General features: G+C 35.4%; 1 protein-coding gene across 1 annotated transcript in view; it reads left to right on the top strand.

The window, feature by feature from the left end:
* Positions 1 to 13,983, top strand: part of EPHA5 (EPH receptor A5) — a 260,679-nt gene extending 246,696 nt beyond the window's left edge. The window contains exons 15-17 of the mRNA XM_063458735.1: positions 7,985 to 8,178; positions 11,374 to 11,529; positions 13,392 to 13,983. Coding sequence (XP_063314805.1) covers positions 7,985 to 8,178; positions 11,374 to 11,529; positions 13,392 to 13,497 — 456 coding nt within the window. The 3' untranslated portion in view covers positions 13,498 to 13,983. The remainder of the gene's footprint in view (positions 1 to 7,984; positions 8,179 to 11,373; positions 11,530 to 13,391) is intronic.
* The last annotated feature ends 528 nt before the right edge of the window (positions 13,984 to 14,511 follow it).

Genomic DNA, 14,511 nt, shown 5'->3' with positions numbered 1-14,511 from the left:
TCACTATGGTTTATGTCTTATGTGAGAGTTGAAAATATAAAATACACAACCTAAAATATATAAGACAAAGAGAGACCACAATAGTGTAGGTCTCTCTTTGTCTTATATATTTTAGGTTGTGTATTTATATTTTTATCTGTATTTACGAAGACATAGAGGAGTCTTCACACTACCTTTGAAGGGGTAATTTATTACTATTATTAATTCCCCTTTTTTCACTATTGTTTGCCCCAAGGGTAAATTTTGCATATTGCATATTTGTTTTTATATTATTTGAGAGTTAAATGCTCTCGTCCTACTTTTTAAGGCCCACATTTAATAAGCATTCCAAATGATTTAATACTATTAGAAAAAACGTACTAACTTATTTATCTGCAAAAAATCTAGAAGTTTATAGTACTTCTACTACTTCTGTAGATATTTCACTTTGAAAGCTTTTCTAACGGTATCAAAGCATTTGGGGAGCTAATTAAATAAGACTTACGTCCGCAGAAAGATGCAAAAGGAACCAGATCATTTTTAGGTAAATGAATGAACTAATAGTAATAGGAAACACAAGCCACTAAACCCCTTTGAACTATGGAAAAACTGCTAGCGCGAGGTACAAGTCTGTACACACTCTGACAATCACTGCACCTCCGATCGGACTTGGCGACATAGTATACTTATACATTCAAGATTAAACTAATTGCCGCAGAAATGCAAAATGCTGTGAACTGAAGCAAACCAGAAGAAAATACATTAATGAACTACTGCAAAATTAAATTATAGCAAACGGCACAAGAATGAGGCTTATTTCTATCTGGACCCTTGGAGCAGCAGATGGCTAAACAGATTGGGAATAGCAGTCAATAACATCTTTCATTGCCCAAGGTTAACCACAGCATATCAAAGAAAATCACTATGAACCAAGTGATCAATAAGTGATCAAAACAAATCGCCAGTGCTGTAAACCCAGAAGGCACAATGAAAGAATAGCTTGGTAAAAAGGTGTAAATGTACATATCATCTGATATTATATGTTGCCTGCACATTAGGTGGGGTTTGTAAAACGGTGTGCCTGTGCCCATAGCAGTGTCAGTGAAAGCGACTCAGATGCATGTTGTGAGGTAATGGGGTAGAAATAAATGTGCATTTCTGGGAGACAAGTTACATGCTGGGAACAGTGACTAAAGATAATGTTGGAGATTAACCCTGTCCTAGCTCCGGGCTTCCCATTGCAAAGTAGGAAAATAAAGTACAGATATATAACGGCAATTCTACTTTAACTGTTATTTTTCACCTATCATTACTTACCTTGAAATGACTTGTAAAATGTTGCTAAATTGATTTTTTTTTATATACAATATATGTCAGTTGGTTTACAGTTATGACTGTTTTTTTTCATACATTTCATTAAATGCATTTTTATCTTTTTTACTCTGATAAAAAAGCGCATCAAATATAATCTTTTGTCAACGCTTTAAACAACGGCAAAAGATAAAACTTATAGTCAACATCGTTCTAGATAAAAGTCTTGTAGGTAAGAATTATAGATAGAAGAATGAATAAAGGTAAAGAGGAGGTCACTAGATCAGAGGTTGGAGATGGTGGAGAAATTATAAGTTTGTTTCAGTAATGTGAATGACATTGTGGAAGGTATGGAAAACAATGTAAGGATTGTCAACAAAGCAAGGTGTGATCAGATTGCTGGGTGCAGAAGATAAGCCTGGCAGATGCATTTATTACAGACTGCAATGGAGCTGTGTGGGTTTTGGAGAGGCCCATTAAGTTTGAGTTGGAAAAATCAATATTAATAATGAATTTATTTTGTTTGTTTTTCGTTAATGTTCATTTGTTCAATGTGTTATATGGGTCATGTAAAAAGAGCCTCCATACAAAAAGTGCACATCAAGTTCTGTTTGTTTGTTTAACCCCTTAAGACCGCAGGATGTACTATGCCGTCCTTATTTGGGCGGCTCTAAACGCCGCAGGACGGCATAGTACGTCCTGGGCGGTCTTACCCCCCACGTGGCCGGCGGCACATGGCCGCTGCAGATCGCGGTCGGGGGGCATGCCTGCCTGGGGACCGCGGTCTGCAGCTTCCGATCGCAGTGACAGGCTGTCACTGCGATCGGTATTTACCATGTGTCAGCCGATTTTAAAATCGGCTGACACATGGAGCCGCGGCATTTTTAATCTGCAGATCGCGGTCGGGGCACATGCCTGGCCCCCCAGGCAGTCCCCCTGCGGTCAGTGACCGCGATCTGCAGAGTATGATCGCAGTGAGAGGCTGTCTCTGTGATCTGAATGCAGAGACAGCCTCTCCCTGCGATCTGATCGCAGTGACAGCCTGTCACTGCGATCAGAGTTACTATGTGTCAGCCTATTGGCTGACCCATAGTAACTCCAGGCAGGATCCCCCTGCAGATCACGGTGGGGGGCATGCCTGGCCACCCAGGCACTCCCCCTGTGGCCAATTACCGTGATCTGCAGGAGGTGATCACAGTGACAGCCTGTCACTGTGATCACTGATCCTGTGTGTCAGCCAGTGATGTAAAATCACTGGCTGACACTGTCTCTGCCCCTCTCCTGTAATAAAAATAAAATATTAGTTAAAAAAATAAATAAATTACAGTTACACATCAAATATACTTAGATCATTGATATATATATATTATATATATGATCTAAGTATATATATATATATATATATATATATATATATATACACACACACTAAGTGTATTTTAATATTTATATATATATAATTATATATATATTAATATCAAAATACACGTAGAAGGATATTGATTAAATATATACATAATTATAATTATATATATATATATATATTTTATAATAAAAAAATATAAATAAGTTAAAAAAATAAATTAAAAAATTAAAAAAAAATAATTAAAAATATATATATGTGTGTAATTTCGTTCTAACTGTATTTTGATATTAATATATATATATTGATATCAAAATACACGTAGAACGAAATAATATATATATGTATATACCTAAGTATATACGTATACATCACTATATGTATACCTATATATAAATAAAAATAATTGTAAAAAAATTATATACATATATATATACATATATATATCCACACACGTGGATATATAATAATTTTACATATATATTTATGTAATAATTTTACATAATTAGGTATCCTAATTAATTACAATTAGCGGGACCTGCCTAACAACCCAGGCCGAAAGTATAGGGAATTTAATTTGCTAGCACTATATTTAACCCTATAACTTTCCAAGACACTATAAAACCTGTACATGGGGGGTACTGTTTTACTCGGGAGACATCGCTGAACACAAATATTTGTGTTTCAAACCCGTAAAATGTATTACAACAATGATATCGTCAGGGAAAGTGAAATTTATTGCATTTTTCGCACACAAACGGCACTTACACTGACGATATTTTTGCTGTAATACTTTTTACTGTTTTTAAACACAAATATTTGTGTTCAGCAAAGTCTCCTGAGTATAACATTACCCCTCATGTACAGGTTTTAGGGTGTTTTCAAAAGTTACAGAGTCAAACATAAGGCTTGCCAGATTGGTTACGTTGGCTTTGAGACCGTTTAGTAGCCCAGAAATAAGAATTACCTCCATAATGGCATACCATTTGCAAAAGTAGACAACCCAAGGTATTGGAAATGGGGTATGTTCAGTCTTTTTTAGTAGCCACTTAGTCACAAACACTGGCCAAAATTGGCTTTCAAATTCGTTTTTTGCATTTTTCACACACAAACAAATATTAACGTTAACTTTGGCTAGTGTTTGTGACCAAGTGGCTACTAAAAAAGACTGGACATACCCCATTTGCAATACCTTGGGTTGTCTACTTTTGCAAATGGTATGCCATCATGGGGGTAATTCTCATTCCTGGGCTACCATACAGTCTCAAAGGCAACGTAACCAAACTGGCAAATTTCAATGTGAAAAAACTGAAAAGTGTAACATGCTTTATTTGACCCTGTAACTTCCCAAAAACACCATAAAACCTGTACATAGGGGGTACTGTTTTACACGTGAGACATCGCTGAATACAAATATGTGTATTTTATTGCAGTAAAAGCAAACAGTATTATGACATTCACAGTTAGAATGTCACATAGAACTAAGAAAATTTAAAAAAAATCTTATTTTCTCTCTTTTTTTATATTGTATTCATATTAAGTTATGTTCCATACCTAAATATTTGATGTTAAATGAAAGCCCTGTTTCCCCTGAATAAAATGATATATAATAAGTGTGGGTGCATTTAATATGAAAGAGGTGAATTACGGTTGGACAGACATATAGCGCAAATGCCAGGTTTTGTTTACGTTTTTTTTGGATCACAACTTGTACATTTGGCTGCGGTCTTAAGGGGTTAACAAGGATGAATAATCCAAAAAGCAAAACATAAATAAAAATAAGCCCTTTGTTCAATTAAAGCACCCTCATAAATGCCACTGAGAAAAATTTGAGCAACATCAAACTATTACCTTCGGTATTACAATGTGCTAATTTTTAATATTATAAAATTATAGTATATTCAGCAAACTGACTCCATACTCTATGCAACAGGCTGATGTCAATGTGGTGCTCGTATCAGAGTAAGCCTTCTTCTAAAGCTGTGGCAAACATCTCCAGATGTTAAAATAACATTTGTCTACGTGTCTGCCTAATGCTCTTAACAGATCAAGTGATAGATGTCATCAAATATTTTTCAAAGCGATTTTAATTAAAAAAACACCCAGATCCCCCTCGTGACCAAAACATAATCCCTTCATTCTTTCTTTCATAAAACCAAGCCTGTTGACCTTGTATAATTTAATATTTCATTTGATTCCCATTGAGATTAAGAATATAAAAGAGGATTTTAGAATTGATCCATGTCTTTTTACTTTTTAATATTATTTTTTATCTAAAAAGATATTTCAGACATTGACTGTCTGATCAAATGCACATTTGTGTCCAATTGACAAATCCTTTAAAAGCTATATATTGGGGATTTATACTATGACTTTCAATGAATTATTTCTCCCTTTAATACTTTTTGGGAAAATGAATTATATCAATTTTAAGTAATCTGTATTCTATAACACTAAGTTGTGAAATGAATACACTAGAATGAGTGGGAATCCAATCACAATGGGATTTATTTCTCTAGATTCCTTGTTAATCTGGCAGGTCCCATTATCAATGAGACTGTGTTTTGATAAACAATAATACAGGTGAGCAAAGTTTTGAGCTTCTTGAAATGTAGTATTCATTATATTATAATTAATAGGAACTTGGTCTAATTTTCTTTGACTGTTGTTTGTGAAACAAATAACTAGTAGTATTCTTACCTTTTCTGGCAATTGAAATATCAGAGAAGCAATCACAATCAAACCAAACAAACTATATAATTTCTCTAAATAGCTTTAAAAATGAACATTAACGAAAAACAAACAAAATAAATTCATTATTAATATTGATTTTTCCAACTCAAACTTAATGGGCCTCTCCAAAACCCACACAGCTCCATTGCAGTCTGTAATAAATGCATCTGCCAGGCTTATCTTCTGCACCCAGCAATCTGATCACACCTTGCTTCGTTGACAATCCTTACATTGTTTTCCATACCTTCCACAATGTCATTCACATTACTGAAACAAACTTATAATTTCTCCACCATCTCCAACCTCTGACCTCCTCTTTACCTTTATTCATTCTTCTATCTATAATTCTTACCTACAAGACTTCCCAAGGACCTAGCTCTTGCAGCCTTTAAGATGTCCTTTTAAAATAATTTTTGTAAGAAAGCTGAACTCATCCTGAACAATTTCCCCCTTTAACACCAGGCCTCCCATCTGCTCCTCTCTGCCACATTAGTCTTCTTCTTCTGAGTGTGGTCCATTTTGCCTCTCTTGTGTGTTGATATTATTTTGCTTGTCAATTATTTGCTGTTGTATATCCCCAGTGAAAAATTGTAAAGCACTGCGAAGTTCCAAGCAATAGCTAATTTATCTATGACGGCCTTTACATTTACCAAAATTCAAAAATACGATTTTGTGAAATTGTCTGTTGCTGATTTAGAGTAATTGCAGTCAATTTCTGTAACTCTTCTCATTATTGCTGCTATTAGAGGAAGAATGTTTACTCTCTTTTTGTATGGTGGATTAAACAATCATTTTACTGCAACTGTGCTGTGATTTCTATCTTCACTTTCAAAATGATCCAATGAAATGAATGAGCATCACTTTGGACCCACAACGCAGTAATAGATAGATCATCCTATAATAGATTATGCCTTTTATAGGCTGCTTAACACAGTACAAAAACATTTTGTAAAGTCGTCCCTGAATATCAGCCAGTTGATTGACAGGAAACCCGAAGTATGGCTCATTGATGGTATAATGACAGACCAGAACCTCTGAGTAGAAACCTACTCCTTAATGATTTCATGAATTACATAGCTGTAACGAGTGAAAAATGGAACATCCTGTGATGTGCTTTATCAATGTGGATTATTACTGAACAAAATCCTGGGTAATAAGTTACCTGGTGTGCGTATTATAGGATTTTAGTTCATTTTGGGAAGATACTATGAAACAATTATTTACAGACAGTACAATAAATGCATGAAATGGGATTGTACTGTGGTTTAGTATGCCATCCATTATTTTTAATTCATTTAATACAAAGCCAACATGTAGTAGATGCCCATCATGTGTTTTATTGATCACAAAGTATACTTAAATCTTAATAGGTTTCTTTTAGTGCTAATAATGTGTATTTCCTATACTGCTAATAATAGAGACTGTTAACTGTTGGATGTCAGTCCCAAAAAAGTACATTTTAGTTTTTTTCACCAGGTTTTAGTTACTTGTTTTTTTCAGCATCTGCAATGTGTTTAATAATGCATCTCCTTTAATATATCCCTTCTTGCAAAGGTCACAGATATTTTACAGAATTATGTATTAAACTGCGTTTTGTCTGTAATTCACCATTGCATATCAAAATTTAGGTCAAAATAGCCCAAGTGTAAAAAATCTCCAAGTCAATTCAATTACCAGCTCAGCTATTTTGTCCCTGAAATTTAAATTTCCTGGTGAGCTCTTGCCAATTATGTTGGGAATAACTCTATAAGTGTCTGTTTTATAATGCAATGCAGCCCTAAATATTTTGTGAAATGCACAGGCCTCCCAACTGTTCCATTTTTGGCAGGACAGTCCCAATTTAAGGGTCTGTTCTTGCTTGGGTCCAGTTTTTTTTCACTGGTGTCCCCAGATGTGGTCATCGGGCATGCGCAGTGCACACGCATCATTAGATGCATACGTGCTGTAAAGGAGGTAATAGGACCATGTGGCACTTCAGCAACACAGGGGGCAAGCTTTGAAGTTGTCTGTGAGTCTGGAGTGATTGGCACCAGGCTCACACACCCCTTCAGTTAAATTCTGTCACTGGTTACACATCTCCAGAAGGCCCACCTGTGTCTTGATTAGATATCTCTCAATGTTGGGAGTTATGAAAGCATAATTTCATTTTGTGATTGTGATTTTGTGACTGTGACGTCATCATGTTCCTACAGAAAAGGTTGCCTTCAAAATAAGTTTATGCGAGAACAGATTGCTGGTCAATAAATAAGCAAATGTGCTTGTTCTACTTTACAGCATTACAAGAAGATCCACAGTTTGTTGAGAAATTTATGGAAAATTTCCTTCAAAAAAATAAATGCGATAAGCAATATAATTATGATTTAATATACGCACCAAATTTTCATGTACTGCTGTGAGACTATAAAGTCATCTTTGTTCCAGATTGACTGCTCATCTCACCTGGCGTCGAGTTAAATGAAATGTTAAATTCAGTGGTTTTGCACAGTGTTTATTTCCATCCTGTGACATTCCTCATTTGTCTACCAGTATGTCTTCCCTTAGCTAAACGTGTTATTTAAAATTCAAGTGTCTGAAATATGATTAATTTGCTTTTGCAAGGTAATAAAAGCTGTTGAGGAGGGTTACCGTTTGCCAAGTCCCATGGATTGTCCTGCTGCTCTTTATCAGCTTATGTTGGATTGCTGGCAAAAAGACCGAAACAGCAGGCCCAAGTTTGAAGAAATCGTCAGTATGTTGGACAAGTTGATCCGTAATCCTAGCAGTTTGAAGACACTTGTCAATGCATCAAACAGGTGACTGAAGGATGAAAAGAATGTAGACAGCATATTGCTCAAAAACACATTTCAACATGAGTAATAAAGATAAAATTTAATTTACTTAGATATCTGATACTGCTATCATATAGATATTACAATCTGCTTCCAAACAGCATATATCATATCGTGTAGGACAGGGGTGTCCAAAAGGTAGATTCCCAGATGTTTTTAAACTACAGCTTCCATGATGCAAAGTCATTCCAAAGGTATTTTAAATGAATACAAAGCATTATGGGAGTTGTAGTTCTACCACATTTGGGGATCTGCATTTTAGACACCCTGGTGTAGGCCAAGACCATAAGAGGCTCCACCTAAACTGAAAAATGTTGAGTTTAATTTTTTTTTTGGGGGGGGGGATGGGAGAGATTTGTCAGGAGTGTATCAGTGTATACAGAGAGAAATATTAATAGGGTAGATACAAAGCTTCACAAAAAGCACATGCAAAGCATTGGAAATAGTCCTAAAAATGGCCTACCTCAGAGCCGCAGAGTAGGGGGTGACCCAGAAAGAATACACAGAAAAGGAGACCCTTGAAACAAGGGGATCCTGAAAAGCAGCTCTGGACACAGAAAAGGCACTTGAATGCCAGGTAACAGGAAAGGCAGAGAGAAAAAATAGGTAGGGGAAAGGAAAAAGGGTAAAAAATAACCCTATACAGTCCCCCAAACCTCCTAAATGCACAGCTTCTTACAGAGTAGAAGTAAATAATTGCTCAACATAGGCAATAATAGAAAGGAGGATCCCAGCTCTCAAAATGCCGCCTAAGTAATACTGCTCGTGGATAACAACCACCAGGACCGAAGGCAGGCTGTCCTAAAAATCTGAACCTGGATAACTCAAGAAATCACCACATACTAACTGCCTAAGTGCTACCTAGAAAAGTGAAAAATAAACATAAAGAAGAAAAAAGTAAACGCTCGACGCACGTTTCAGCGTGGATACACGCCGTCGTCAGGAGCAAGTGCCTTTTCTGTGTCCAGAGCTGCTTTTCAGGATCCCCTTGTCTCAAGGGTCTCCTTTTCTGTGTATCAGTGTATATTGATGTAGTTACCTGTCTTTTGTCTTGAGTTTGTTATTAATTATGTTAATGGTTGTAAATATATTTTTGTGTCCTGTGTTTAATTAACAATAAACATACAATGTACTTCAATGAACATAAAAATATATACAATGTCCATTAACCTCTTTACTACAGAACAGTTTTGCAAGTATTTTGGGTGTTCTGGGAAGTATTTTTGTAAGCATAGGTAGCACATTATTTAATGGAAACAGAGACAAACATTTTCAATGGACAGAAAAATATTTAAAAAAATCAGTTACTAAATATTGAAGTTACAGATAATAGTAATCAGTGTTATAAATAAATTACATTTCTGAAATCCTCTCACATATACATTATCCAATATGTACCCATAATGTGCTTCTGCTAAATAACTCTCCTATGCTAAGACTTAAAGTGTAAGCTGTTCACTACAATGGTCTGACCATTTAAATGGGGGGATGTCAGGGCACTTTGGGCACTATACCCACGGCAGTGTGCCGTAGTGGTTATGGTGATGTGAGTCTTAATTTAATGTATAGAAACTTGTGCATTTGTTATCTTTTCACACCACACTTTCTCACAGTTGTGCTTCAGTACATGGTTGCCGATTCCCAAAATGAATCAAAAAGCCAAAAGAAACCCTGCACAGTGCACACTATAGTGTAAAATATATGCAGACCACTGGAACTGACACGGATTATGTGTCAATAATGAAATGCCTCACTATATAAACACCTTGATGGAGTGTGCTTCCCCACCCCATTCATTTAAGGATTGGAACAGGATCTAGGGATTGGAACAGGAGAGTGCCTGATATTGCATGTACTGAAGCAGTAAAAGTGACATTACCAATTTATCACCTCATTACATCTTATGTTAAATAAATGTGGCATGGCAATAATCATACCATGAAATGTCTGCAACATGGGAATGAAGGCTTCTTTGGGTGCAGACAATAATATTAATTACTAACTAGTCTAGTAAATAGACTATGACTGGAGGGGATTCTTTTTCCACACCAATCCTTGATATTGATTTTTCTTTCTTGCCCAATTCTTGATCATTGCAAGCACTTTGTTAAGGTGAGGGGGACACACACACACACACATGCACAAGGGCATCTGACATAGGTCTATATTTTAAATTTTTGGATATGTTTTTCTAATAATTTAATATTTTTTAAATAAACTTTAATAATATATTTTTTTAATATAAAAATATATATCATATATATTAACAATAGATATATTAAAAAATATCAAAATATCTTTGCTAAAAAAAAGATAAATTCAAATACAAACTGACTGATAAAAATCCAGTATTCTTTTGGCAGCATTCATTTAATGACCTTTTCTGAATTTGACTAAATGGGTGACATAAACATGCCCTTGTGCAGGGGAGGACCGGCAACTTTTTGCCTGGGGGGAAAGTACAAATGGATGGCCTTGAAACTCATACATAGTATCTCGGTGTGGATTGTAATGCTCATGTTGAGCATGCAATATATTAATGTGACAAATGAAGGCTCTTGAAGTTGTGAGGTGTGCCATCATGTACACCTGCAACCAGGAGAACATTTGCAGCATTACCGATCATCACAAAGAGATGTAGACTCTGTTTCCCGCAACTCCATTGACATCAATAGTTTTATGAATCAGGCATTTATAAACACATCACATAACACACGTAACACACTTAAAGCACATACAAAAAACACACTTACACATGCGTTAAAACATATACAAAGACAATAACATGTGCAGACACACTAACATATTACCATACTTCCCGACCAATACTATTACACATGTTGTATGTACAGATACATACTAACACACATACAGACACATATTGTCTGCCCCAAACACAGTTCAGGGGTCTCTTCAAACCACAAGGCCCAGAGCCCACTTGTCTGACCCAAAGCTAAAACACGTGCAATAAAATAATAAAATATATATCAGAAAGACAGAGGGTTGTAAATATCCTAACAATAATATGATGCTTCTGTTAGACATCCTAAAAAACAGCATTGTGGGGTTTTTGACCAACGACTGCTATATTTTTAACTAATTTTAAGGCCTGTGAGGTCATGTATTAAATTTGTGTTCACATGTATTTTATCATTACAGGGTTTCAAATCTGTTAGTTGAACATAGTCCTCTTGGAAATGGTGCCTACCGATCAGTAAATGAATGGCTTGAGGCCATCAAAATGACAAGATACACTGATACTTTTGTGGAAAATGGATTTAATTCAATGGATGCAGTGACCCAAATGACTTTGGAGTAAGTAACAACCTTAGAATTACATGAAAACATGCAAGTCCTATAACTAAACACATATTTTTATATATATTTTTATACATATATTTTTACATATAACGTGTTTTACTAAGAATGCTCATTCAGTATATCTAGGAGAGCATCTACTAATATATTATTACACTTATATCATGTGGCATATATAATATATTTACACATTCACAGAAATTGTAGACACTTTAGAATGAAGACAGAAATGAGGGAGAAGTTTTGAAGGATTCATTTCATATGTGCAAACCTCGACCTTCTACTTAGCTATAAAATAAATTCCTTATGCTCCTTATAATGTTTTCCTTATTACATATATATATTGTTTTAGCGGGGGGTTGGGGGGGGGGCTATTGAGGAAATAAATCAGTACATGAATAATGAGACCTGTGCTGCTCCAAAGAGAAAAGATGAGGTGAGTAAAAACAAATCTAGATTTATATATTATATGTTTATTAAATAGTTACTTGACCTGTGAATAAAATTAATAATATATTAATTAATTTATATCTCTTTTAGTGCTACTGGCATAATATCACATCACATATGTTGTCATCGTTTTCACAGACTGGCAAATTTCTCAACGTCATTGAGAGTTAGAATATATGACACAAAGATGATTTAATTTGTTATGCAAATGTATGGGCCATTACTGGATCACTGATGCAGCATTTCTCATAGCTGGTCATGCCTGGATTATGATTCCATTAAGTTAATAAGATGCTCACTAACAGGGAGTGACTTGAAGTTGAGTTCATCAGCATTACTGGACAAGTGTAAATTATTGCAGCCTAGTCTATGTCATTGTAATCATTAATTTTAATTTAGTAATCAAGGACATGTACCCTCCACCAAAAACTATGTTGAATGCATTTTCAACATCTAGCAGTTTGGCAGTATTTGATGTGCTGCTGATGCGGAAAATTCAGTGAAGAGTAAATTCCTTTTCTCTCCCTTTCCCTTTCCCACCTTTCCCTCTCCTACCTTTCCCTTCCCTCCTCTACCTCCCCTCCCCTAACTTTCCCTTCCCTCCTCTACCTACCCTTCCTTTTCCCTTCCCTTCCCTCCTCTACCTCCCCTCCCCTAACTTTCCCTTCCCTCCTCTACCTACCATTCCTTTTCCCTTCCCTCCTCTACCTCCCCTTCCCATTTATGGAGAAGAGATGAGACGTAGAAGCTCCACAAATAACGTTGGGAACCCGTTAGTAGCAAATAGAAACCCCTTCCTTTCCTTTCCTTTCCTTTCACTTTGGTTTAAATATTTAGGAACAAAAATGAATAGCAGACTGGCCCCTTGATTACACAAATGGTTAATACCACTTGAAAACCAAACTCAATTAAATAAAAGCATTGCAGCAGCTCACACCATACATCCTTTATTTTACATTTTAAACAGTTGGTACAGCTGCTGCCTTATGCCATTTAAAGTCATAAAACCATTGAATTCATATTGCAAAGTGGCTCTTTAGCTCTTCGAAGCTGTATTTTTCTCTTGTACTCAGTTAGTAGTGTACCCCCTATGGAGGGTTTATCTATATTATTATGTTAATGGGAAGCTAGTGTTACTGAGTTTATACACTGCAGTTCCGTCTATGAGAGTTAATAAGACCATTAACAATCCGGCATATTGAAAGGTATGATGTGTTATTTAATGATCTGAATTAATAGCGCCTCTCCTTTTTCAATTTGGAGTGGCTCTACCATAATCCTTTCTATTTTAGATAGCATCTTTGTGCTGAAAACATGAAAATAAAACATAATTAAGGAAGTGAGAGCGATACGCTGGGGTCTATTCCCTTTTGGAAACTGACTTTGCCTTTTGTGTTTTTCCTTTTCAGAGATCTGAGGAGATTTGGTGTTACTCTTGCTGGTCATCAGAAGAAAATAATGAACAGTATCCAAGAAATGAGGGCACAGTTATTAAATGGAATGGTGCCATTGTAATAATGATGTTTGACAGTCAAGCAAGCCTGCACTTTGTAACATGCCCAGAGATTCGTAGATAAAGAGAAAAGTGAAATGAATCAAAAAGGGAAGTATAGTGCTATAGAAAACTAAAAATGGCACAACGGACATACAACGAGAAACTCAAAATCAGTATTTGACTCCAACTTCCATCTATTTTTTATTTTGTTTGTGTCCTCATTCTTCAAATGTAATTGCAACATGCATGGGACCTGGAACTGGATAGTGAGAGTAAGTGAGGTTAGCCAATTGTTTGGCTTCTATAGCAAAGGACTTCCCATGATGCTTTGTACGGGAATTGTATATAGCATCTTGATAGTGCTTTCATTGTAGCAGCACGCTAAACACTTCCAATGACTTACTTGAATGGATTATTTACAACAAAATTTTGTAGCCACATTCTGCCTAGGATAAAGCTGCAGTTTACTGACGTTTACTAAGTCTCATTGTCTACAAAAGTGTATTGAAGAGCAATATGTTTAGATTTTCTTGATAGTTAAATATCTTTGTTTTTTTTTGTTTTTTTTGTTCTTTGTAAATTAAAATAAATGCTGTTACACAGCATTGTGATATAAAAGCTAATGTATAAACATGTTGCTTGATCAATTGCAAATACAATATATTTATTTTCTGTTGTTCTGGAATTCATATGAGTTGGCTCTCTGGTGAGATTAATACCTGATTTAATGAAAATGTATATAGTGTAAAGTTTGCTACACACTTCCAGTATAGGTTTTTTTGCTTCCACTCTGCCTGTATTTTTGTGATGTTCTTATGACACACGTGTCAAAATGCATTAAAAAAAAAAAAGTTCCTCATATTTTCTCCTGCCAGAAATATTGTAATTTGTGGACAATTAACTAACTTACTAAATACAGGGTACACATAAGCCAAAAGTAGTTAATATGAGGCAAAAAACACATATATCGAAAAATGTAATACCTATAAATGCTAGCTTTTTCATTCATATGTAAAGTTTACATTCAAAATATT

Source organism: Pelobates fuscus, chromosome 6 (assembly GCF_036172605.1).
Source record: "Pelobates fuscus isolate aPelFus1 chromosome 6, aPelFus1.pri, whole genome shotgun sequence".
Taxonomy (NCBI): Eukaryota; Metazoa; Chordata; class Amphibia; order Anura; family Pelobatidae; genus Pelobates; species Pelobates fuscus.
Note: the sequence above shows the minus strand (reverse complement) of the source record. Positions and strands in the feature narration are given on the sequence as shown.